At 39.9% G+C, this 25,415-nt stretch overlaps 1 protein-coding gene and 1 pseudogene across 22 annotated transcripts in view; both read left to right on the plus strand.

Moving 5' to 3' along the window:
• The window catches only part of THRB (thyroid hormone receptor beta), a 439,676-nt gene extending 414,741 nt beyond the window's left edge, over positions 1 to 24,935 (plus strand). For 20 of the 22 annotated variants that reach the window (XM_077129992.1, XM_077129987.1, XM_077129986.1 and 17 more), the window contains 3 exons: positions 2,894 to 3,040; positions 11,647 to 11,905; positions 19,592 to 24,930. In XM_077129992.1, the coding sequence (XP_076986107.1) occupies positions 2,894 to 3,040; positions 11,647 to 11,905; positions 19,592 to 19,833 (648 nt within the window). In that variant the 3' untranslated portion in view covers positions 19,834 to 24,930. Of the gene's footprint in view, positions 1 to 2,893; positions 3,041 to 11,646; positions 11,906 to 19,591 lie in introns of all 22 variants that reach the window. The other 2 variants (XM_077130005.1, XM_077130006.1) reach the window with 2 other exon arrangements.
• Positions 13,609 to 17,266, plus strand: LOC143658018 (BCL2/adenovirus E1B 19 kDa protein-interacting protein 3-like pseudogene; annotated as a pseudogene).
• Positions 24,936 to 25,415: the final 480 nt, after the last annotated feature.

The raw sequence follows: 25,415 nt of genomic DNA on the forward strand, positions 1-25,415 counted from the left end.
GATGAGCCTCATCTTCAGGGGTGAGAAAGAAATGTAAAGAGCAGAAAGAATTTCTAAAGAGCAGGGATAGTAGATGCAGTTCCTATAAGGGAGCAACAGTACCCAAAGTTCTGAGTGGTGTGCATGCACACGTGTGAGAGAGAGACAGGCAGACAAAGACAGAAAGAGACAAACACAGAGAAAGGAACTATACATGTGATTATTCCAATCAATTCCAGAAAGCCATAAAAACAGTAGCTTTCCATGGGTTTTTCATGCCAACTGTTGCCTCAAAACATCATCATTGATGATGAAAACACAACAGAAGCCAGGTTTCCTTCCCATCCACTCACTGCCACAAAAAACAAACAATAAATTATAAACAGAAGAACCTGCTGCATAATCCAAAATAGGTAAATGCTGCCAGAGTTTATTGTGTGGGATGTTTCAGTGTCCTCCTATGAGGCTGTAGCCACAGATTCTGCCCTGGCACCCTGGCAATCAGAGAATAAAACAATCATCTTTTGCTTTTACTCCTATTAAGATTTAGATGTGGGAAGTACTAGGGGAAATGCAGGGAGAAATATGGTAACTGGATTAGTCTGAGCTAGATTTGGTTACTGCGGGCCAGTGATCCTCAAAGTGTGGTCCCCAGATCTGCATTATCAGCGTGACCTGGAAATATGTTAGAAATGCACATTCTCAGGCTCCACCCCTGAGGGATGCATCATCAGAAACTCTGGGAGTGGGGCCCTGCAATCAGGTGATTCCGATGCACAACGGAGTTTGGGAACCACTTTGCCAAGTCAGAGTTCTGTCACTGGCAGTGCCCTCCCTGTCCTGAAAGTGAGGAATTCAGCCTTGCTTGGTCTGCTTATCCTATCACTTCCTTCCAATCCAGCCCTCCAGCCCGTCCAGCCCTCCAGCCCGGCCACCCTCCACCCCCTGAACCTTGTTCCTGTCTGTTCCCTCTGGCTGTAGGCAAAGATGGTTGTCACCATCACAGGCCTGAGTCTCCATGATTCCCATAATAATATTCCAGTTGGAAGGCAGTTGGAGAGGAAGGCAAAGGAACTATTAAGATTCTTGAAACTCTGTTCCCTGCTGTCAAAAAGAGTTCAGGATGCGGCTTTATTCATAATTGCCCAAAACTTGGAAGCCACCAAGAGGGCCTTCAATATGTAAATGGATAAACGAAGTTTGGTACATCCATACAATAGAATGTTACTCAGTGATTTTTTTTTTTAAAAGGACTGTCAAACCATGAAAAGACATGGATTAAGGAAACTTAAATGCATATTACTAAGTGAAAGAAGACAATATGAAAGGGCTACATACAGTATGATTTCAACTATATGACATTCTAGAAAAGGTAAAATCATAGACTCAATAAAAGAATCAGTGGTTGCCAAGGATTCAGGGAGAGGGAGAGGAATGAATTGGTGAAGCACAGGGGATTTTTAGAGCAGTGAAACTATTATTCTTATTATTCCATATGATATTGTAATTATGCATTGGTCAAAACCCATAGAACTGTACAACACAAAGAATGTACTCTAATGTAAAATATGACTTTAGTTCATAGTGTATAAATATTGTTTCACTAATTGTAACAATGTACCACACTCAATGCAAGATGTTAATAAAAGGGAAACTGTGTGGGGGTCAGGAAGAGGGTTAAATGGGAACTCTACTTTCTGCACAATTTTTCCTGAATACCTAAAACTGCTCTAAAAAGTAAAGTCTATATAAGTAAAAATAAATCTTGAAGTGTGGATTGGAAAGCATGGTGCCCCTGGGAAATTGCTAGTGGTACAAAGAGCTTGTGTTTGGAGTAAGGGCAACCTAGAGTCCAGTCCTGGCCCACTGACCTCAGGGGATTATTTTAACCTAATCCATGCAGAGAGGCTGACTCTCTTGTAGGGCAACAAGAAAATGATGGTTGTCACTGTCACAAAGACAAGACAGGACAACGAAGAGGAATGTGAAGCACTGGTGAAGGCAGGAGATTCGTTGAGAGATACCATGCCATGCAGGTCACTGGATGCCAGGCTGAGGAGCCAGAGGGCTGCAGTGAGCATGGGGAGCCATGAGCCACTCAACCTGTAGCCTGCACAGGATCACCTGGGGCTCTTGTTCAAATGCTAATTCTGATCCATTCGGGGGAGGGACCTGAGCTTCTGCATTTCTGACAGATTCCGAGGTGACTCCTGCACTGCTACCACACCCTTGCATCAGGAAGGATTGCTCATGGATTATTCTTGAGCAAGTGAATGGCAGAGAGATTCGCTGAGGATATTAAATACTCATAAATCCCCCACCCTGCCGTAAGATTTGCCAAGGTTGCCCAACAGAGTTTCCTATAGGGCGGCCCAGGGATCTTCTCCCTCAGTCTGCTGAGACAACCTCACATTGGAGTCTGTAAGAGTAGAGAGGAGCTTCGAGCCCCCAGGAGCTGTGCCAAAAGCACATCTGAATCCTCGGGGTACCGTATGCCAGGGCTCCCCAGTCACACTCCTGCACCACTGCCCACGCCTTGCCCACCTCCCTACACAAAGACACACACCAAATGGGCACTGCTCTGAAAACACCATCCCAGAGGCCCTAGAATTTACCTCCCCTGGCATCAGTAGCCACCCTTTGGGCATTCCAAACAACCCAAATTCCTGTTGACGCTCACTCTCACTTCCACTCTCGCTCTCACTGTCTCACTCTGCAGCAACAGTCCTGTGAACATTGGCGCTGGGGAACTAGTAAAACAGTGCCATGACCTGTATCTTTGCTCAGGAAAATACATGATGTGAGAACTCTACAGGATGTCAACTCAGAGGAGATTTTCTGCCACAAGAAATATGATAAATAAAGAACCCCTCAGCATTTTTTTATTTAAATCTTTCTTCTTTCTCCTCCTTAGCCTGAAGATATTGGACAAGCACCAATAGTAAATGCCCCAGAAGGTGGAAAAGTTGACTTGGAAGCCTTCAGCCATTTTACAAAAATCATCACACCAGCAATTACCAGAGTGGTGGATTTTGCCAAAAAGTTGCCTATGTTTTGTGAGGTGAGGAAACTGGTTCTCCTTCTGCATTATTTTTTCATTGTAGTTCCATCAGCTTCCAGGAACATTGGGTATTATTTGTAATGTAATATTAATTAATAGGGATTTTGTCATGTGACAGCAATGTCATTACAAAATGAAAATGCACTCTTTAATCTTTATTTTCCCTTCGTCTCTTTTCAGTCATCATTCATTAGCTTATTCACATAAGATCCATCAAGATTCTACCCATCCACATGGATTTAGGCATAAGGAAATAATGATAGCAGTAGCTTCCATTTATGCAGAACCTACTGCTTCCTATTTACCATACATAGTGTTGCCACATTAAATCCAATCATTTTAAGTTTTTCAGGGTAGCTATTATTAACCTCATTATACAGATGGGGAAAATTAAGATCAAAGAGATTAACTTAATTTACCCAAACAAGGCACAATGGCTTGAACCTAAGTCTATATTTTTTCTACCACAAAACCCTACTTCCTTTATCCCAGCAAGATTGCTGTGTGGTCATTTCTTTTTTTTTTTTTTTTTTTTTAACATTTTTTAAAATTGTGAAATATATATACAAAAAAGCAAAACATTTCCAAGTGCATTTTAACAAGTAGTTTTAGGACACTTTTAAAGTTTGGTATAAAAACTGTAGTTCCACGGTTTTTCATTTTTTCTTATAGCTACTCCAAGACACTGGAGACCAACAGAAATATCAATATAATGATTCAGGAGTCATACTCATTTGTTAAATCCTATCTTCTCTGTTATACTCCTTCTCTTTAAATAACATATATACATAAAAGCAATAAATTTCAAAGTACATCGCAACAATTAGTTGTTGAACAGATTTCAGAGTTTGATATAGGCTACAATTCCACAGTTGTAGGTTTTTATTTCTAGCTGCTCTAAGGTACTGAATACTAAAATAAATATCAGTATAATGATTCAGCAATCATACTTATTTGTTAAATCAGATATTCTGTGTATAACTCCACCATTACCTCTGATCTGTCTCCTACACTTGGGATATTTGGGCTCTGCCCATTCTAACTTTTTCATGTTGGAAGGTGCTGTCAATAATATGGGGTAGGCGGATGGAACTATATTCTAGTGAGGCTGACCCCTCTGCACTTCAGGATGTACCTGGTCCAGGGACCCATCTGGAGGTTGTAGGTTTCTGGAAAGTTACCCTAGTGCATGGAAGCTTTGTAGAATCTTATATAATGCCTTACAGGTATTATATCTTATAGGCACTCTTTAGGATTGGCAGGAATAGTTTTGGTTGAGGTTTGGCAAGTTATGAAAGGTAGCAGTGTCTAACTGAAGCTTACATAAGAGTGACCTCCAGTGTAGCCTCTCGACTCTATTTGAACTCTCTCAGCCACTGATAACTTTATTTGTTGCACTTCATTTCCCCCTTTTGATCAGGATGGCATCAGGTTTTTTTGTTTGTTTTTGTTTTTTCATCAACTAAGCTTCACACTGTGTTTTGTATTAAGCCATTGCTACTCTTAAATTAACAACCAGACTGAATCAACTTTTTTTGGTCAATGGAGTGCGGATGAAGAGAAGTAGATGGAAAATATTTTCCCAATTAGCTTCCTTACCACAATGTCTTCACTCTCTGGGAATACATTATTCAGTTTTTGCTCATCATATTTGATTCTTCCTTCCAGATTCCTAAAATCAACTCTGTCATTTATCAATACCAGTGAATATTTGCCCATTATTATTAATATAGACACCTAGCCACAGACTTCTCCTCTTTCCTTACACCTCCCAACAAGGTTCATCCAAAACTGCTGTCTCATAGGATACTCCTTGATATTTTTAAATCCAATGACCTGTACATAGGTTCCATTTAAGAAACATGTACTGGGAATGTATTTGATATTTTAGTCTCCTACAGCTTCATTCCCCAAAACTTCAATAGCATCTGTTACTCTGCTTCTGATGAATATATCCCTTATTCTCTCATTTGTTACCTAACACTTCAAACTTATCAGAGCTCCTTCTCCATATTTTATTTCTTTGCCCAAAATCTATCAGCCCAGCTGACTTCACTTCATTTCCAATGCAGACAGTTTTCATTAGAACTTTTTTCCTTTTTTGTTTATTTTGTTACTTTCCAATTTTATTGAGATATAGTCACACATTGTATAAACCATCCAAATTATATGGTTCACAGTATCATCACATAGTTGTGCATATATCCCCATGATCGATTTTACAACATTTTCATTACTGCAAAACAGAAATGGGAATAAAAAATAAAACCCAAACATTCCATATCCTTTATCAACCCCTATTGCTGACCCATAGTATTGTTGTAGTAAATTTGCTTCTGTTGATGAAAGAATATTAAAATATTACTGTTAACTCTAGTCTGTGTAATAGTTATGTTTTCCCATATACCCATCTATTATTATTTTTGACATTAGTAGTACTTCATAAAAGAACTTATTTACATACATGAATTTAAACAACTACCTTCAATCAAATTGACCTAGAATACATTTCTGTTACTTATAATTCTAATAAACCAAATTCTGTATTTCCTCCAAACTTCTTCATTTGATCATATGGCTTGGCCATATCTTCTAGTTTCTAATGTATCTTGTAATTTTTTGTTGATTTCTGGCCATCAGACTATGTTGACAAGATTATTTTGAAAGTTGGTTTCCCTCTCATCTACTATTTTGTTGTTGATTTGGATCATAATTTTACTTCTGAGACACCTGTAATATGTATATTTTTATGCTTCATGTTGTTAATCATTGCCCTGAGACTCTGCTCAGATTTTTCTATTTTTTTTCCTCCATTTGTTCTTTTGTGCATTTTAATTTAGTCGCTCTGTCCTCTAGTTCGCTGATCCTTTCTTCAACATCTTCAAATCTGCTGTTGTATGTCTAAGAGCTGAATCTCAGCAGCCTCTCACTTCCTCTGGCCCTCCTGTGGATGTTCTAGCTGTCCACTATTATTCCAGGGTCACTACTTGGTCAATTCTAATTCCTTTTTCAGCTCATTTATTTTTCTAGTGGAGAGACACACCTGTAAAAAGCCCTCATGCCACCATTTTGCACCTGTGCTCAGGATGACATTGTTGATCCCATGGTACCAGGGCCAGGATCATCCCTGGGAGTCATCTCCCATGGGTGGTCACTTCTTAAACCTCAAGAATAAATCATGATGCCTTCATGGAGCAAGTTTCTTAATTTCTCCTTAAATCTTGCCTCTTACAAGCTCACCATTTCTTATCCCTTCTTCAGGAAGGCCTTTGCCCTCCAGAGGTCATATACTTTCCCTTTAAGACACTTCATCCCTAATTTTAGCTGTCCTACTGCTGGGGTTACATGCTCTGCAGCAGTTCCATGGACAAGCTTGACAAATTATTTAACATTCTCAAACTTTGATTACATCATCTTTAAAATGGGAATCAAATTAGTATCTACTTCTTAGGGCTATTGGAAGAATTAAATGGGATATTATATATAAAGTGCTTGGGACAGAGCCTGAGTCATTATTAGTATTCCATAAATTTTAGCTGCTAATACTGCTGTTATTCCATCTATTGCATTCTATCCTGCCTTTGATTTCCCTTCTTTTACTTAAGTGGGGTTGACCGTGTTTTCCCTTTGACAAACCATATCAAGTACCAATATATTGCCCTTCACACCTCCAAGGGAACCAGTAAAGACCCCAAATACAGAGGGCTGCTTCAGAGGTGAGTCTCTTACATAAACTGGCTCGTTTACTTTCCTAACTGCTAAAACAAATACTATACGATGGGATAGCTTAACAGTAAGAATTTATTGGCTCATGGTTAGTGGCTAGAAGTCTTGTTTCCTCTCAGGGTTGGTATCTTCTGACTGGCTGGCAGTATTTGGGGTTCCTTGGCTTTTCTGTCACATGGCAAGTCCTCTTCTTTCTCTTCTGGGTTCTGTTGACTTCCAGTTTCTAGCTTCTCATGGCTTCCTCTTCTGTGTCCAATTTCCTTTGCTTATAATGACTTCAACCATATTTGATTAAGGCTCATCCTCACTCAGTCTGGGCATACCTTAACTAGTAACATCTTCAAAGGTCCTATTTACAAATGGGTTCACAACCACAGGACCAGGGGTTGAGAATGAACACGACTCTTGTGGGAGATGACTCAATCCCACCACACCCGGTAATAAGTGGGTTTGAATCTCACTTAGAAAGTAGTTGAGTTTCCTCACCTGGAATGACCCCTTCCAGCCTTGGTTTCCAGGTCAGTTATGTCTTTGAGTTTGCAATAAAGGGAGCCCAGCGGCACCAGACACTGACGAGGACTTTTCTCATTTACTGTTTCTGAGCCTCCACAGAAGTCATATCTGTGAGGACAGGGCATTGGGCTTCGGGATGCAGGTATCTGACCCCTGGGGCCTAGCTGGGACAGAGCTCTTTCCTCCCTTGGAACCCCCAGCTTCACAGTGGCAGGAGCCAGGGTACCTGATATGCCAACCAGCAGCCCTGCAGCAGGAGCCGCTCATATGTCCTAGAGGAGCCAGTGAATCTCAATGAAGGAATTTTTCACTTGTATCTATATTTGAACTTGATCTTTCTGTGCCCTGGATGATCTTTTTTAAAGAAAAATTAACACTTAATTGCATTTGGGATGATATTACAGAAATAATACGTGTTCACTGAAAATGTATACATTATAAAAATAACCACCCATGGTAACAGTATCAAGACCTAACACTGCTAACATTTTGATGCCTATTTCAGTCTTTTTTCAAATATGTGCATGTGTGTATGTGTGTATGTGTGTATGCACATATAGATACGTGTATACATATATATGTATATGAATTATTCTAATGTAATATATACCATACACATATTTTCTATGTATAAAACCACTTATTTTAACTTTTTTATTGAAGAGTAAAGATCACATATCATAAAGGTGCACTCAATGAATTTTCACAAACTAAACACACCCATGTAATCAGCACAAGATAAAGAAACAGAGCGTTACCACTACCCCGTTGTAACTTACTTTTTGCCCTCCACTATAGAACATATCATTTAAGTATTCATTTCACATTGAAATGACCACGTAGTGTGCCAAAGTATAAATTTGGGTTCTCTGTTTTCCTTGGCTCTTTAGTTCATTTCCAGTTTTTCCCTAATACAGATGTGCTGCAATGAACCTTGCACTAATACAGATGTGGCTATGCCTTGCTCAGTGACTATTTCCTAAGGGTAAACCCCAGAAGTGGAATTTAAGGACCTCTCAAGCTTTCCATATGTGTCACAAATTGCCCTTAGGAAAGGTCGTGCCCTCTCACGACCGAGAGAGCACTCATTTCCCTCTAGTCAGCTCTAGGTATCATCTTTCTTCTTTGTTTGTTGGCTTAGTTTTGTTTTCCAGGGCCTTTCTTAGTCTTTTTTCTCTGGGCTGTCTCTTGGGTGCTAGACCTTAATGTCTGAACAGAAACTTTTATCACCCCTGCAACTGGAGCCAGCCTGCAGTCAGCTGTCCCCCTCTAAATGCCCACCAAACCTGCTTTTTAAAATATAAACCAACCACTGAAGAGAGATTTCAGGCAAAAAAAGAAAGAACAGAAGCTGCCTCCACCACATACAGCCCCACCCTGCACTTAACGTGCCCGCGGTGAGGGCGAGGGGTCAGCATGAACCTTTTCAAGCATGTCTTGGGGCAAGCTTATCTCTTCAAGTTTCCCTCAGAAATTGAAGCCTGCTTCGTTCCATGATTTGGTCTCTCTTTCAACCCTGAGATTCTGTAGTCTAAATACTATGGAAAGTACTGTTTTGTTTCCAATGTCATTTGCGCAACTTTTAACAGCAGAAATGAAGAGTTTTCGGTGTTTGTGGCTCTTGGGGACTTGTAGCCTTTTACACTCTCTTTTGAACTCTGAAGGGGGAAAGGAACCATGTAGGCCCCTGAATGACCTGCAGAGTGGGCTGGAGATTCCAGGTGGTCTCGGGAGCCAGGGATTCCTGGCGTCTGCTGTTCAAAATGTGCCCGTGGTAATGGTTGTGCTAAGATCTACACCAGCCACCTAGCAAGGTTTGTGTGAGGCCCAGGGCTTCACAGGACTCTAACCCCACTGCTGTCAGAGCTGCCAAAACACACATGAGATCTGCCATGGGGCCTGCCTGTAAAAGCAGCTCTTTAAGACCCCATGGGAAGCAGCCTAGACCGCAGGGCACTGTCTGTGCTAGTCAACCTGAGTGATGTCTGCCTTAGGAGACAGGAAGAGTTCGTGGAGGATCCCGGCATCTCTGCCTTTCCAGCCTTTGTTGAGCATTCCACCCACAATGAGAGCATTTTGGCAGGTGACAGAGACGTTATTTGCCAAATCTCACCTGGGCCTTGTAAGCCCCTTTTAAAGGAAAAGGCATCCAGCATAGTTTTTAAACCATTGGTGATCCTTGGCAAATACTTATTTGGCTTTTATTTAGCTTTGAACTAGTTATCAGCAGATGGTAGGTTTTAAAAAGGAAACTTCTATTTCCTCTGTAATCAGATTTGGCTACAAAGGTGGGGCCTAGCCAAGTGTACAGACTTTGTGACAATTAAAAAAGCAAATGGTTTGATCTCATTAGTGATTTGTCATTGCTTTTCTATGCCTGAGGCTCTCAGGAGAGGGGTCCCTGAACCCAGCATCAGCTGGAAACTTGTGAGAAATGCAAAGTCTCCAGCCCCACCCCAGACCTACCAAAGGAAAAGCTTGGGGAGAGGGGCCTGGTGTTCTGTGTTTGACAAGCCCTCAGGTCATCCTGATGGAGCTGATGTGAGAACCACTGTCCTCAGCATTAAAGCCATACTCTGCCACTTTCTTCAGCCAATTACCCATCTCACCTGTAGCGGATTTATCCAAGTGTGTCTTTTCTTTTCCCTGCCACATTCTTGGGGCAGGAGTCTAAGGATGTAATTAAATATACAGACTAGAATGCTAAACAAATGCAAATCACAGTGATTTTTTTTTAAATAGGAGGAAACAGAGATTAATATTTCTGATTTCAGAACCAAATATGAAGGACTTTTATCCTGTAGAAAAAGCTAAGCAATTTGAAATTAAATACTAAGGTGGCTAGGCTGAGTTAATGAAAAGTATGAAATACTCAGTATTTTAAATGTAGTTCAGTAATATTATTTTCAGGTTTATATAATAGCCTAAGTTGGACTAATTAAGTGTTGCCGAGAGCTTTTTCCAAAAAGGGTTTGTACCTGCTTTAATGAAGAGAGAGAAATAAAGTGTAGTTTACATATTCATTGTTTATGGAAAGTTAGTCATATCTAAAGTACTTCAAAAGTTGCTGTTTGCTTATTCTCTTGGTGTTTAATTCTAACCAATCAAACCTTCAAATCCTAGCCTCACCCACAAAACATTCATGAGAATCCTAGCGTGTTATTTAGTTAATAGCCTTTGAAACTCTTTTGATGAGGACATTTATTTAAAACATTGTCCTCCTCCCAAAAATAATATTTTGGTTTTTATTATTTTGCTTATCAAGTCCCTTTTCTATATTATTATTATTATTATCATCACATAGTCATAAATTCTAACTAACAGGATAACCAAATAAGGTTAAAACTAATTGTCTACTAATTAGCATTATTCATACCAATATTTCTGTTTTATAGCTCCAGTTGCCAACAGATGACTTTACAGTTCAGCTGGCACCTGGGCTTCTCTTTGTTTTTTGAACCAAGTTTTCCCCTTGAATTTCGTAAAAGGCATAGAACTAGAAGGTCACTTATAAGTGCTTGTTACCCGTGAGATACCAAGATGCTAAAGAGCTGGTCCACAGTCACCACGTGAGTTAGGGGCAGGGGTGAAAGCAGAACTCAGACCTCCTGGCTCCTAGGATGATGTTCTTTTCGGTACTTCAGACACCAGTTTTACTCAGTTTATGGGCCTTTCTGCCAAATGTTGAAATCAGAGAATCCCAGAATGGCAGCATCTCAAAATAAACCCTGGTACACATGAGGCAGGGGTGGGGGGGTGGGGGTGGGGGTTCAAAATCGGTAAAGTCCACACAATGTAATGATTAAAAATTACTCTATAAAATTTAGCATTTCTCTAAAATCTTTTCCTACCAATTATAAGAGTCTTGAAATGTAGCAGACTGACCACTTTTGAGTATTTCTTCCTAATGGAATAAAAAAATGGCAGATGTTTCACTCAACATATATCTACACTTTATTCCAACTATAACAGGAGTGGTGCCATGTATAAGAGAAAATAGAGGTAAGCTTAGCCTAAATTCTGCCCTCAAGCAGTTATCAAGGGAAAGGAAGAGGCAGGGATAATACAAGCCCCAAACTAGGGGGCTATAACACATGACTGCAATTCCAGGTGGAGCTATATAGCTTTCATAAAAGGAGTGCAGACTCCTAAGATTAAAACTGATGAAGAGTACAATGAATTTGAGGTACTGAAAATGGTTGCCAAGAGTCTGCAGCCAAGTAGGAAAGGAAAGGACATGGGCTCAAGGAATCTAGGACTAATGTTGATCACAGAATGTTGTTTCTGTTGCATTGAAGACACTGCTTGCTCTTCCTGACTCACATTTGCCCACTGGTTCTTTGCTGATGTGGGCTGATTCTTTTCAGCTGCCATGTGAAGACCAGATCATCCTCCTCAAAGGCTGCTGTATGGAGATCATGTCTCTTCGCGCTGCCGTGCGCTATGACCCAGAAAGTGAGACTTTAACCCTGAATGGGGAGATGGCAGTGACGCGGGGCCAGCTGAAAAACGGAGGCCTTGGGGTGGTGTCGGATGCCATCTTTGACCTGGGCATGTCCCTGTCTTCTTTCAACCTGGATGACACTGAAGTGGCCCTCCTTCAGGCCGTCCTGCTGATGTCCTCAGGTGAGTTTGGACAGACTCATTACTCGTCATCAAAAGAGATGTTTCTTGTCTGGTACTAGCGCAAATCATTTGATGAGTTTTCCATCTCCCTTTAGCTTCAGAACCTCAGCCCACTCTCCTTCAGCAAGTAAGGAGGGGTTGCCAATGGCCCGGGACTGAAGGAGGGTATGAGATGTCTGAAGCTCTATACAGTCTCCCAAGGTAGTATGGGAAGGAACCACTGGACTATTTATTTTTTGAGGACAGAGACGTGTCTAATTTAATTGAAATTCAGGAATGTTTACTGGATCAATGACTGAATGTCTGGGCGAACTTTCAGTCAGGGATATAATGGGAATCCTCTGTAGAGCTGATGCTTCCTAATGAACTAAGAATTATTCTTCAGGAATTAAAACTTTTAGCTTATCCACTTGTGTGACGTTGGGTGTACGCCTTAGCTTCTCAAGGCTTCAGGTTCCTTTAGAATAAATAAATTGAACTGAGTGGGAGTTATAATCTTGGAGGGTCTCAAGGTGATTTCTTTTTTTTAGCAGAGATTTTACTGGTACAAAGGCACTTTTAGATAACATTGAATCACATAGTGAGAAAGCTGTTTCTTTTCTATCTCCTTAAAAAGGGAAGGAGAGACATTCAGTCTGGTACTAGTCTGCCTTTAACACCTAACTCCTGCTAACTTCCCTTTAAACAAAAAGAGTGGATCTTAGGTACACTTTTCAGCAGGAACCTTTAGTTAGAATTTAATAAAATCCTTTGCAATGCATCTATTTTTGCAGTTATCCTCTATTTATGGCAAATGGAATTTTTATTAATGGAGTCATATGAAATTTTCCCTGTAGTGAGTCCATTTTAACAAATTAACAAGTCAGTAAACTAAGTAAGGAGTATATGGAGATGGCAAAAATTGTGAATTTGATACCAAACACTATCAAACCCTTAACTGAATGATTCTTCCAAATCTCTAATGTTATGGGGCTGTTGCTGCCTGACATCCACATGAGGTATTTAATAACTTTTAAAAATTTTTTCCACTCAAGTGATCTGGACACTTTTATGCCCAATGAAAATACTACCAGAGACTTTACATTTGGCAAATGATACTGACCCATCAGAGTTCCAGCATTCCAGTTCCTCCTCAGAGTTGTCCTCTAAGCTCCATATTTTGTTCGCCGCTTCAGTTACATGGTAAATTAGACCTTTACATGAGAACCTCTTCCAGGAGCTACCACCTCTAAGTTCCTGGGTCCTGCAGTGATTAGCAGAGAGTTAAAATGGAAATGATCCAAAAGATAGTTCTTTGAGAACTTTTACCATGAGGCAATAGAACCCATCTTTGACCTTTAAGATGTTTTTTTCTCCTCATAAACATGTTTAGTCCAATTTCAGCATTGTCTAAATGTCAGTTCATTTTCTCTATATCATTTATTCAGCCACCTTATCTTAATTTCTCTTCAAAGTATAGAGTTTCAAGGTCACGAAACCCATATTACTTCTCCCCTCTGAAGGAGTTCATCCAGAGAAATATTATGTTGATATTTTGCTTGGATCAAAAGTTGAAAGGTCCAATATTAATGTCTTCCTGTTTGTTAAAGTAATATCATATAATCCAAAAATAAGTATTTTATTCAAGCACCATTTAGGGATTTTTTTATTATTTTTATTTTGTAAGTTCCAGTTTAAACAGTTAGGACTGCTTTTCTGTTGGAGGGATTTATCAGTTTAAGTAAACAGAAAGTCCAGAGTAGAGGGCTCCCAGGGTTGGTTGACCAGCAGCCCAACACTCGCATCACAATCCTATTTCTTTCCATTCCTCTGCTCTGGCATGGCTGGTGTCTCCTTCTACCAGAGCCTAATAATTCCCCTCACTATAAAGACCCATCATTGTCTAGGCAATCTTCTAGGTATGTCTAAGTTTGTATAGTGTGTGTGTGTGTGTGTGTGTTACTTGTGTATTCAAAAATGTTAAAAAATATTTTCAAAAAAAAAAAGTTAAAGGGTCCGGCCAAAAAGGGAGCATAGGACCTGGCTTGTCATGTTGCTGCATGACCCAGAGATGGTCCTGCTGCCACCACAGCTCGTGGCGCTGCCACTCTGCCGGCCTCAGCAGTTCCTGGAAGAGGTCCCGGTAAGCAGCAGCAGAACAAACAGGAAAACTGGGGACCTTGAACGTGCACCTTCCTCATCCTCCACCCACAGCGGAGACATGGAGAGGATTCTTTTGGGTGCACAGCCAGAGTCAGGACAGGGCAGTGTAAGGGGCAGTTGCCATCTGGCAGCCCTTTCCCACAGGAAGAGGGACAAATGATGTTCCATGTGGAAATGCACACCAGCAGGGGCTAAAGCGCTCAGTCGGAAGTTTGGAGGAGAGAAAGAAGTCAAGGCTCTGAAGGAGAAAGTGTGGGCTGGGTGTGCAGCTGGTCCAGGAGACCTGAAAACATTCCCCCTAAGGAGTTTCGCTTCCGGCACCCGAAACATTCTGCTTCTCTACCCCTGAGAAAAAGTGGAGTCCTGAAGAAAGGAGGTATTTCCTCGGCAGAATTTCAGGTGTTTATCCCATCTTTCTTCTCTTCTCATGTTTTGGCTTTGGGACTAGGCATCAGTATTGGAAAACAACTGAACACAGCTTCTGCCAGCAGCTACTGTGGCAAAGAAAAGCCCCTGGAAATGCGGGTGACCTCTGAAATGGTTTTATTTTCAAATTAGTTTATTTGAGCCTGAGACCTGCTGCCTGAACTTACATACCCAAGTTCCAGTAACTCTCTCAATCCAGTATTTTATTCAGACTGTTGAGACCTTTTACTAACCTCATTCCCTTTTTGGCCTGTAAGACACGTTAGAATTTCCTAACAGAGTTTAATGCTGTTTAGAAATTTGCAAGGGCTTCTTTTCTGCAGAAGCCACCAACAGATTATAATTTTGGCAACAAGCTATTATCTCCTTTTAATACCACCAGACTTAGACCTTCATCATTCATGGTATAAATTTTATTTATAAATTTTATTCTTGCTATATAACTACCATTCCTCTCTTAAAACAAGATGAGGTTAGCATATGATACACAAGCTTTTTTTGTCAAAACAAAGGCAAGCTTCCTTAAGCCTGAGTTTACAGTTCTTTAAAAAGAACACACATGCACACACAAAGACAAGACACAAGGAAAAAAATATTCTGAGCAATGAAAAATTATTTTAAATCAGCCTTGGAGTCATGTTCTGTCTGAGCCTCCTAATAGAACCTTTTAATTTGTAGGAGGCAGGCTGTACAAATGATAGATAGAATAAGAATTAAAATCAGCAGCAGCCTTAAATCTAGTAGGTTTAATGCCATCTTTTCTATGGTGTAGAACCTAAATTCCTGGTAAGGAATATCTCAGGCCTAAAAATACATGAAATTGTTTGGGGGATTTTTGTGTTTGGGATTTTTATGTTTATTTTACCTACATGTGAATTTTTCATGACTCTCTTTAAATTTACTTCTTTTTTTTTTTTTTAATCTAAGAAGAGGCTTTGAAATGAGTTCACATTTGTAGTATAAATACTTGTTTTAGGAAGCATTATTTATACTCAGAAGCCTTTTAAACTCTGCAGATTATTGTTTCAGAATAATTCCAAGCACTTGTGCAACTTTGAAAAACAGACTTGTGTTGTAGGAACAGTTGACAAAGTTCTGAAAAGATGCCATTTGTTTTCTTATGATCTCTCACTTATTAGCATTTGCTGTGCAGTTTTCCCAAGGTGAACCTTATGATTCTACAAACACGGATTTTCTCATGTACCAGCTTTTCACTTATGTTAAGATCTTGAAGTTCCAGAGCTCTCAGCAACTTCTTTCTTCACTGACACCATTTTTTTTTTCTAAAATGTAAAGTTTTAGTAACAAATTGCTGGAAAGCATCAGGATTACCAGTTATCTATAGATTTTGTAGGATTTCAGAATACATCACATGACTCTGAAGGATACTACATGTTTTATGTGTAAATAATTAGTTTGTGATATAGATATGACTAATTGAATATTTAGAGAACCAGTTGCTAATTTTTAAACTAGGGGTCTATTCAGTAAACAAATTGCATCAAGTTGATTTGCATGAAAACAACTTCATTTGTTGTTGAGCGATGAGTTGAGAGGCTATTCTGGAGGCTACCCTTACACAAGCTTCAGCTAAATACTGTTAATTACCATGGTTTACCAAATCCCAAGCAACACCGTTCTTGTTAACCCTAAAGAACACCTAGAGCTCTATCTGAGATTCTGCAAAAGTTTCTGCAAAAGTTTCTATACTTTTCGGAAACATACAAGCTCCATATAAAGTCCTGAAACCCAGAGGGGCCAGCCTTTCCAGAACATCAGCTAGTTCCATCCCCCATCCCATATTATCAACACCCCTTTCCAGTATAAAAGGTTAGAATGGGCAGAGCCCAAATGCCCTAGACATTGGGAGAAGGATCAAAGGAGAAGGAGGAGTTATAAAAGAGAAGAACAAATGAGTATGACTGCTGAATCATTAGGTTGGTATTTCTTTTAGTCTCCAGAGTCTTGGAGCAGCTAGAAGGGGAAACTTGAAATTGTGGAACTATAACCCTTACCAAACTCTGAAATCTGTTCGGCAACTACTTTTTTTACAGTGTACTTTGAAAGTTACTGCTTTTTTATATTTGTATTTTATTTCACAATAAAAAATGTTTAAAAAAACCCACTATGACAACCAGGTTTGTTGATTTGGAGAAGTTAACTCTTTTCTCACTCACATCAAGTTTTACAAAATTGATGTTATAGTAGAAAATAACATACAGGATAAATAAAAATTAATTTCTGACTCTTCTTCAAGAATATAGCTGGGTACCTTTAAGAAAGATGACATATCCAAAATTGCTTTTTGAATTATGTTTTTTTTTTAGCATTTGATGTCCAGATCGTTTTAGACATCTTTTTATTATACCTTGTTTCTACCTTAATCTTAAATCTGGTAACACTTGATTTGCCCTCTATGACCTATTTATTTCAAGTGTTTATATTTGTGTTTCTTTTGAAAGAAAGTAAATCTGATATGCTCTGATGTTGAAAAGCCAGAATAAAATTTTAAAAGTTGGTAAAGTTAAGAGAACTACAGAGCTACACCTTATTTTGTATTACAACTGACATCATGGGAAGGAAAAGTAAAGTTATACTTAAAGGAATATCAGCTCTTTGCAGACTTCAAATTGCCCCCTTTCCAAACTCAATACTGATTATATCAGTAGTGTGATCAGACCTTGTGTATATTTACAGTTTTTTTCAACATTAAAAATAAATTTGGGGGGCAATGGTGGCTCAGTGACAGAGTTTTCACCTGCCATGCCAGAGACCCAAGTTCAATTCCCGGTGCCTGCTCATGCAAAAAAAGTAAATAAATAAAAATTAAAAATAAATTTAGTTCTGCCCCGTTCTTAAAGTAACTGTGAAATTAAGGAACATTATTCAAAATGTGAATGCATAATCACAGCAGAACTTATAAGATGAAATGCAGTATTTATTGCTAGCCCTAACATATGGGATGAAAGTTTATAGTTCCTACCCAGATTTGCATTGAACAGAAACAGATTGTATGATTGAAACGGAGAATCAACAATTAACAGTTGAAAATTTTAAGATTAATATTTTAAGAGCTTTACATCTGTTTACAGTTTGGGACCAAAAGGCAGCTTCGTTTTTATGTTTGAAGAAAACTGGCTTAAAATATTTGCAGAAGGAATCAAGAGCAAACATGCACAAACTTGCACATTGAAATGCAACAAGTTACCTTATTGCAGTAAAAATATTTACTACTCTAAAAATTGGAAATTGAAGATTCAGTCAGTCAGATGATTTTTTTAGATAAACCATTGTGGTAGTTAGATTCAGTCTTCAACTTGGCCAGGTTAGCGTGCCTAGTTCTGTTGCTGTGGACATGAGCCAATGGTACTTGAACCTCATCTGTTGCTCATTACATCTGCAGTCAGCTAGAAGGCGTGCCTGCTGCAATGAATGATGTTTGAGTTAATTGGCTGGTGCTTAAATCAGAGACTCAACGTAGCACAGCCCAAGCAGCTCAGCGTACCTCATCTCAGCACTTGCAGCTCAGCCTAGGCCTTTGGAGATGTAGAAAGAAGTCACCTCAGGAAAAGTTGTTGGAACCCAGAGGCCTGGAGAGAAGGCCAGCAGAGACCATCCTGTGAATTCCCATATAAGAAAGAACCTCAGTTGAAAGTTAGCTGCCTTTCCTCTGAAGAACTAACAAAATAAATCCCCTTTTATTAAAGGCCAATCTGTCTCTGGTGTATTGCATTCCAGCAGCTAGCAAACTAGAACAACCATTGTTAAAATTATTAGATTTAACTGAGCCAAAGTGGTTATGCCTTCTTCATCTATTTAGCTGACTCTTTGTATTATCATATATAGTTTACAGTACATATAAAACTTTAGCTATAAACATTTTGTGCCATTAAAGCTCTCTCACACACAGAAAAAAGAAAGTTAAAGGATCCTGTGAATAATTCTTACACCCTCAAAGAAGAGACGGGAGAGGGGAAAAAGAGTGAGTGAACAGATCCATGCAGCAGCATCTTCAGATAGGGAGGAAAATACAAAATAAAAATGCACAAATTGCAATTTGAGCTGTCTAGAAATTCCAAAAGCCCATCTATTTTGTTTCAACACAGGAAAGGGGACTGAGGCATCAGCCTGGATCCTTCCTTTCAGATTAGAAAGAGCCCTACTCAGATTTCTAGATACTTCAGTGCATGGACAGTTGAAATGTAAATTCATTTGTTTGGAGCTACAGAGAGCAAACTGCTGGGAGACCTGGGCAGGGGATTGGCTGGGGTTCATGAAGCTAGATGAGGAATCCATCCAGGTTTACAAATTACTTTTGTAACACAAAATGTTGCCACCTGGATGTTCCCCAGTCCTCCAGCTTTCTCTTGTTATCCCTTTATTCTTTTCTCCCAGTTGGCTCAAATCCCCTTCCTACAAGTTGTAGGGAGACCAGAGAGCTTAACATGGGCCTGTTTTTCCATTTTGACTCTCCTCTTCTCTGCTAACGGTGATCCCAGCATGGCTCACAGTCCCTTTCCTTTTTCCCGAAAGTACCACCCAGACAAGGCTGCTAAGGGTAGCAATTGTACTAAAGGTATATGAGGGAAGGGAAGAGTTGGTACCTCACAGACTGCCAACCTACTAAAACTTGGATATTGTGCTCCCTTGTCTTCTAGGGTATCTCCCATTGTCTGACTTTCCTCCTTTGGGTCCCAGGCCTCCTGAGATATTCCCCACCTTTTCTAACAGCTCCTTCTCTGCTTCTCATGCCTGTCCCTCCCTCCCCCGGGCAACCCGTGGGAACTCAAAATCTTTCCCATCATTAACAGGGTTTTTCAGCTCTCTATATTAGGCTTCTCCTTCTGCACTCTAGGAGAGAAGCATCTCCTTTCAAACCCAAGGAGGTGATTGTCTAAACCAAAGATGTTTATTGAAAAAAAGCACTGATTCCCTTCATATAAATGATACCACTCCCTTGGTATCTTTGTCCCTGATGCCCCAGCGTTTCCATGTTACATCCAGGCTCATTCCTTGGAGTGGATAAGTCCCCAGACCTGCTTCCTTCCCCTTAAAAGGCTTGAATCGGACCAAGTGCAGCTTCTCCTCAGAATTAACATTCATCTCTCTTCCCCTCAGATCGCCCAGGGCTTGCCTGTGTTGAAAGAATAGAAAAATACCAGGACAGCTTCCTGCTGGCCTTTGAACACTATATCAATTACCGAAAACACCACGTGACCCACTTTTGGCCAAAACTCCTCATGAAGGTGACAGACCTGCGGATGATCGGAGCCTGCCACGCCAGCCGCTTCCTGCACATGAAGGTGGAATGCCCCACGGAACTCTTTCCCCCTTTGTTCTTGGAAGTGTTCGAGGATTAGACTGACTGAGTTCATCTTCATAACTCCTTCAGCACTACTGGGTGTCATTTCATTCCATTGCCTAGCTCTTCTATTGTTTGTTTCTTTGTGTTGCGGGTGGGGGATTCTTTGGGGGGAGAAAGGGAGGCAGTCCTTGGTATAGACATGGATGAAATTGCCCCTTGGATGCGGGTACTTGTAATTATTGCATTTTGTTCTCCAGTCCTTTGATGTGAATACTTGGGAGGTTTTGCTGTTGTGGAGGTGGGGCGGGGAACAGTCATTCATTCACCAGCACCAAGCCATCACCAGCTCCCATCTGTCCCCGGTCAGACTCCAGCCAGTAAAATGGCACTGCAGAAGACTATGGAAGCCTTAAAACCAAGATAATATTATGATCTTGATCCCATCTTGATTTTTGCAGGGCTCAAGTTAGCAGGGCACAGAACATCCTCTGATTAAATGTGGCTTTCTGCTTTTTAGAACGAGGTCTATTCAAGGGCCTGCAGTTTGGGGCACGCTTCACCCTCTGCTAGAAACATAACTTGGAATGTACAGGAAGATTTGTGTCCTGTAAACTCAGCTATCCTTTCAACATAATTTGTATAACCCTCTGACTTAAACTATACGAGAGCATAACACACTGTGAGAGTATCGGACTGGTTGAGGCCAACAAGGCAAAAAAAAAAAAGATTTTCAGTGAGCTCAAAGAAACTTCAAATCTTCACCAATGTCAGTGATATGTCATTTCCCAAAAATTCTCACAGTAAACGCCTCAAAATAGGAAGGCTTCTTTACAGCTTAGGCTCAGAGGAAATTTCCACACAAATCAAACATTTACAGAGTGTTGTCACTTCCCAGTGACATCTGATCTGTCATCTCCTAGGATCCTGAAGTTATTTACTCTGCATCTTTGCTGAGCTGACAACAGATTTCCCAATGGATCATATCTTCTAATCAAGGCCAGAAATCTGAGTCTTGCTCTGGAAGAATTCTGAGGATATATTAGTGTACTTGCATTCTGAGTTGAAGGGTAATTGCAAAGTTCTGGGGGTCCCTTCAGGTATTGATGATTTGGGAATGCTTCCAGCCAGTCTTAGATCCTCAAGCTCCTTGCTTGACTCAATATGTTTCCTAGTCTCCACCGTTTAGCTTGACTACAGAGACAGATGATACTGTTAGGTCCTGCCACTGAACCCCTCTGCCCCTCTCGTAGCATTGCCCTGACAGATATTCAACAGCTATGCCTGCAGACGGGGTGCACAGACACACTCACCTTCCTGACCCCACTGCCTCTCCAGCAGCATATGCTGAAATAGCTTGTGCCCAGAAAACAAATGCTGACACCCCGTCACTTCAACTTTAGAAAATAGGCAAAGAATGTACCCATGCAATTGAATGTATCTCATCTCTCACCGGCATAGTAGACATAAACTATTCCTTTGCCTGCCTTGTACTGCCTTATCCTGGAAATAATGGGGAAAATAAGCCATATCAGTGAGAGTCGCCTAAAAACAAAGGAATGAAAGGCACTGTGAAAACCAAGTTGACTAATTTTGGTTTTGTTTGGTGGGGCATAAATGGCCCTAAAAGTCAAAGTGCCCAAATTCTGTGCTCTTTCAGCTGGTAGATTTGGGGCTTGGTTTTCTTGCCTGTTGAATAAATCATTTGGATTAGATAATCTCAAAAACCTTCCCATCCTAATGTTCTATTAATTTCAGGAGGAAATTCTGTTGTTTTTGATGGTTTCATTCATGTTTAAATTTCTAGCTTTATTACACAAAAAGTATGGCCCTATTAACAGTTAAGGAAACTGTATTTGGTGTTGAGTCAAAACAATGTTCAATAAGTCAATACAATGTTCAATAAGTCAATAGAGTACTAGTCAATTAGTACTCAACTAGTAGAAGAATACCAGTTTTGAAAATCCAAGCATGATTGAAATAATCTGGGGCGGGTGAAGTGGGGGGATTATATAATTGCTGAAGCAATTTTTACAGGCTTCTGGAGAAAAGGAAACAAAAACATCACTTAACTAACCAGAGAAAGGAAATAGGTGAAGAAATTAAATTATAAGCATGAAGTTCATGAGCAGATTATCTGCTTTGACCTTATCTATAGATTTTTTTTATTTTTCTTTTTCTAATTAGCCTCTAACCAATCTCCGTAAGTGCTTATTTTTTTTAACATCTCAGCTCCCTCTGTTTACTCTCCTTGAAGAACCTCCATGAGACATAAACATTTAAGCACCTTCTGTGCTCCAGGGTAACTCTGAGAGGCTTTGCAGGGTGAGGGTGGGCAGGGGTCATTTTCTCACCAGAGGAAATAAGAGGAAGGTCCAGCACTTCCGGGTACTAGATTTGGTGGCAGATTCCTTGGGCCTCAAACCTTCCTGAGGAAGTTCCATCATTTTGTTTGATGAGAATCCCCAGTCCATCAGACATAGCCAGATTCAAAAGTAAGTACAGATCCCAATCTATATGCTTTGGGGATCAACCATGATTGGAAATTGGCGAAACCATACAGTGTAGCTACAGTAATCCAGCCAGCTCCAAATAAGTCCTGCTTCATCCTCGACCCTTTAAATGATTGCCTTAAACAGGCAAGGCACTGGTCCAGAACTTTTGTTGCTGGATGAATACTTAATGCGGAGTAGGACAGACCTTAGTGTACTTCAGGTAGAAAGGAATGGCTCTAAGGACTTAAAGGATCGTGACTCTGGTAGTCAAATCAACTAAACTCATTCCTTCTGGAACGGATTGAGGTACTTACAACATCTGAAAACTCCATCTCATAACACTCAATTGTGAGGGATTTGCTCTGGAATTTTTTAAACTTTTTTTTGTCTTATATTGTCAGGACTTTCAAGTCAAGTGTGGACCTCATTGGAACACCCTTCCCACCCACCCACCACAGTGGGGCAGATGTCCCAGCAAGGGAGAACATTTCCCACAACTGGGATGCTTATTTACAAATCACTTAACTTTGGTGGATGAGTGGTGTGTGTTTGTGCATATGTGTATGTGTGTGTGTGTTTATAGACCTCAAGTGTACTTTGCTCTTCAGTTTAGATGTTCAGTATTTCCAGAAATAGTGAAAAAAAAAAAAAGTAAGATCTTTTCTTCTTTATGATTCTGCTCAAAACACCATGTGCCGCCTTAGAGCTTTTTCTAGTCAAACGAGCCTTGGTCCTCAATTGATGTATTGACGTCTCAGCCAGTGATGCTCTCGCACCTGTCCCCAAGTGATGCCCTTCAGCCTCCAGTGCAGCCGTCGGGTGGACAGCCAGGGCCCCTTCCACCCCACCAGTGCTGGTCCAGTTGCTCTTCCGTGAACAGGTGTGCAAGCCTTGGCCCCCCCCCGTCCCCCCGACACTAAGCCCCTCCACGGACTCAGCCCCATGGGACTGCTGAGCACCCTCCAAGCATGTCATTGTCAGTGATACATTTTTATTCTATGGAACTCTAGCCTATTCATGTCATATTGACCTTTTGCTGCATGAGTCATAAATTATGAAATCGGTCTTATGGTTTTTGAAATGTAGCCAGCATTTGTAAGGCTAAACCTTTTTCATGAACTCAATTTAAGTGAATAACCAAGCCACATTTCCTCTCCAAAAGGAGAGTGATGATAGACATTTGAATCTCTTTTGCCCCTTCCAATGGCTATGGCATCAGGTTTTAAAATAAGCTCATAATTTTTCCTGTTATTTTAATAATATGGAAATATTAGCATAGTGTTTCTTTTGATAGTGATAGACTATAATCCATATTTAAATTTTATAGAGAAGAAATTTTATTGTACTGTGATGTAGATATTTATTATCCAGGTAAGGATCTGCCCGGTGTGTATTTTTTACAATTGAAACATTTTACTTTGATCTTTAAAAAAAAAAAACTTAAAAACACACACAAAAAAAAAACAGACTAGAGGGAAAAAAAGGTTTGGCCTTATCACAGAATTTTTACTGTGCTGTAAAAATGTTTGCAAATGCAAAAAGTGTGCATTTCTAGTGTGATTAATGTGTCTTCAAGAGCAATATCGTGCAGATAAAACGCTGTTTGTGGCTTTCTGTTGCACAGTTAAAGCTGACCCACCTTATGCACAAGACAATCAAATATAAATCGCTCCTCCTCAGGATGCAGATAATACTCATGTAAATTATGGAGCACAATGTAAGACAAAAGAAGACACTTTAATTATACATGTATTGTTGATAAGGAAAATATCAGGGCATGAATGAGCTGACGTTATGCCATTTCTTTCTTCTTTTGGTTCTTCCTAATTAACTTAGCATTTTTTTATTTAATTATAGAGCCAAATTAAGTCATCCTTTTTTTTTTCAGAGAAAACACTTTTTTCCCCCATAATGTGTTCATGCCCTGAGAATTAGAAACGTACTACAGAATAGGAAAAGAGTTACAGTCATTGGAATATTTTTATTTTGCAAACAGTGTTAAGTGATATTGCTAGATTGGTAATATTTTTTTTTCAGCCTAAACCTTTGTTGAAATCTGTGATTAAAATGTTTTAAACTATCCAAAAAGAAAATTTGTATATTTGGGAAAAAATGGATTTTTACATAGCTTTTGTATGCAAATATTAAATTGTAATTATGAATATAGTGGGCATAGATAAACTCCTAAGCTTAAATTCTGAAAGAGAAAAAAAGAAAAAAAAAAAGAAAAAGCTTATAACTGATATAGTTTTCTGTCTCTTTCTTTAAATATTATTATTTACTTAATAAGCACAGGGTTACCTGCTCTTCTCACTTCAGCTGTTGCTGGAAGTAAAGGAAACTGGGCTGTAAGGCCATTTGTTTATTAAGCAAGTAATAGAAAAAGCAAATTTACTTAGGAGGAGAGCATGGGTGGAGGAGGAAGAGAGAAGTAAAGGGTTGATGGGAGCTTCCCTCATTGGAAGAGGCCACAGAGATGAGAAAGAAGGACGAGTTAAGCTTTTGCAGCTCAAAATGTTCCAGAATATTATTAGTGGAATTGTACTAACATTAGCCACCAACATATAGCTCAGTTCCCATTGCCCTAAACATGTTAGTTAGGTCTCTTTCCACAAATAACAAAAGCCTAAGTCAAAATTGCTTAAGCATAAAGGAATTTATTGGCTTTCAAATCTAGGAAGTCTGAGAGTATTATTACTTCAGGCACGGCTGGATCTGGGTGTTCACTCAGTATTGTCAGGAGGTGCCTCTCTTTGTCTCCCTGTAGATTTTCTTCTGTTATGATCTCCTTCATGTAGGTTTCATGCCTTCCACTTTATGGTACCCTCTAGTGACTCTGAGTTTATCCTCACAGCTCCAAATCCAGTGGAGAGTTCTTTACCCCAACAGTTCCAGTGAAAATCCTGAGCCTAATTCTCATTGGCCCAACTGGAGACATATGCCTTATTCCTGAACCAATCACTGTGGCGAGGAGCATGGACATGCTTATTAGCTTAATAATCCTGGGAAATACGCTTAATCCTGGAACTGAGTCAGGGAAGAGAGGGCTGATTAGCCTTATCTAAACTGCAGACTAAGAGGGCAGGGATAATCGCTCAAAGAACATTATAAATTATGTTACTGCAAGAAGTGAGGGAAAATTGTG

Source organism: Tamandua tetradactyla, chromosome 15 (genome assembly GCF_023851605.1).
Source record: "Tamandua tetradactyla isolate mTamTet1 chromosome 15, mTamTet1.pri, whole genome shotgun sequence".
In the NCBI taxonomy this organism is placed as follows: Eukaryota; Metazoa; Chordata; class Mammalia; order Pilosa; family Myrmecophagidae; genus Tamandua; species Tamandua tetradactyla.